Genomic DNA, 1,424 nt, shown 5'->3' with positions numbered 1-1,424 from the left:
AGATTAAGTCGAAAAAGAGCATTAGAAATAAACGTTTCTCTTTCTCTCTCATCCTCTATTTCCTTTTCTTACGGTCTTGGAAAAACTCTCCACATTTCTCTAGCAGGGCCTGTGACTGGGTTCTTCCCATTGTAGGATAGTATTGGGGCACACTCGAGATACTCGTCCCAGTATCCCCTCACCACATATTGGGGCGTTCCATCTTTATCAAAACAGTGTCCGGTAATCTGAGAATAAAAGAGAGAATGTTACCAGTATGGTTTTTTAATAGTAGAACAAACCTTTCTTTGCCTTTCTCGTGTGAAGTAGCTATAGGAATGATATTTGACTTCGCATTTTTCTTTAGTTGTGTGATTGAGAACGGTCATTTCACCAGCCTTGGAAAAGGAATAAATACATTAAATACATAAATACATGTACATGTGTATTACTGTTACTGGGAAATTTTGCTCTTGTGTGGCATTTACATGTACAGTATACATGTACTGTATGTTACTACTACAGGATTTGGCAGCAACTTTAAAAATTTGTAAAAAAATCCAAATTACATTGGAATCAGCTCAAACTTTTTACAGAACATAAGAACATGTACATGTATTTGTATCAGAGAAGTTATTAAAATTTCAAATCCTCTCCTTTTCAATTTTGGCAGAATTTGGCCTGTGACCCTGTACTATAGTACAGGGACTTTGGCCCGATTTTGAAGTAACTTTAAAAATTAACTTTAAAAATAACTTTAAAATAACTCACATTATCAACCCACAGTTTACCAACGATAATGTTATGTATGGTAGTGACGACTTTATTCCAGGTATAATGGCTACCGGAACGATGGATGATAAGATGGACTCCACCCACAGGAAAACACTGGATATACTTCCCACGGAACTTGCTGGCTAGAGTGTACTCCTGCCATAAAGTCCATTCCTTGTGTTCAGCATGCATTGCCAGCATGGGAGGATGATGACTAACCTAATAATTGTAAAAATTATACTTTTAATACTTCAATACTTTTAATGCTTTTATACATGTACATGTACATGTAATATCAGTCATCAAAATGTTAAAATTTAAAAGATTTTCAGAAAAATTTTCTTAAAATTTCAGGTAAATCTTGAATCAAAATTACATGTACATCCTACACAGTACATTGTAATTATCAATGTAAATGTACACGTACATGTACATTTACATCTTTCTTGCCTCTTTCTCTCTCATTCTGTCTCCCTCTCTCTCTCTCCTGACCTGTTCAAACAGGACTCTCCAGCCATACTCTGCTCTTCTATCGCATTCAAAGGTCTCCCCTAGCATTGGGTTGAAGGGTTTATTGACTCTGATTGCTGTGGACTCGTATGAAGAGGCAGCAAAGGCAGCAACAAAGGCAGCCTCTTCGAGCGTAGAGGAACAAGCAGCTGCGTTATTCA

The 1,424-nt window shown here is 36.8% G+C and overlaps 1 protein-coding gene across 1 annotated transcript; it reads right to left on the bottom strand.

The window, feature by feature from the left end:
• Positions 1-49: 49 nt before the first annotated feature.
• On the bottom strand, positions 50-1,419 carry LOC100638576 (oxysterol-binding protein 2-like; the record flags this gene model as incomplete). The annotated part of the gene is made up of 4 exons (XM_003391956.3): positions 50-227; positions 282-377; positions 751-972; positions 1,246-1,419. Coding segments are annotated over 4 exons (651 nt in total), but the record flags the coding sequence as incomplete, so codon positions are not given.
• Between the last annotated feature and the right edge of the window lie 5 nt (positions 1,420-1,424).

Source organism: Amphimedon queenslandica, unplaced genomic scaffold, assembly GCF_000090795.2.
Source record: "Amphimedon queenslandica unplaced genomic scaffold, v1.1 AMPQUscaffold_3592_Cont24416, whole genome shotgun sequence".
Taxonomy (NCBI): Eukaryota; Metazoa; Porifera; class Demospongiae; order Haplosclerida; family Niphatidae; genus Amphimedon; species Amphimedon queenslandica.
The sequence above is the reverse complement of the archived record's forward strand: the minus strand, read 5'-3'. Positions and strand labels throughout refer to the sequence as shown.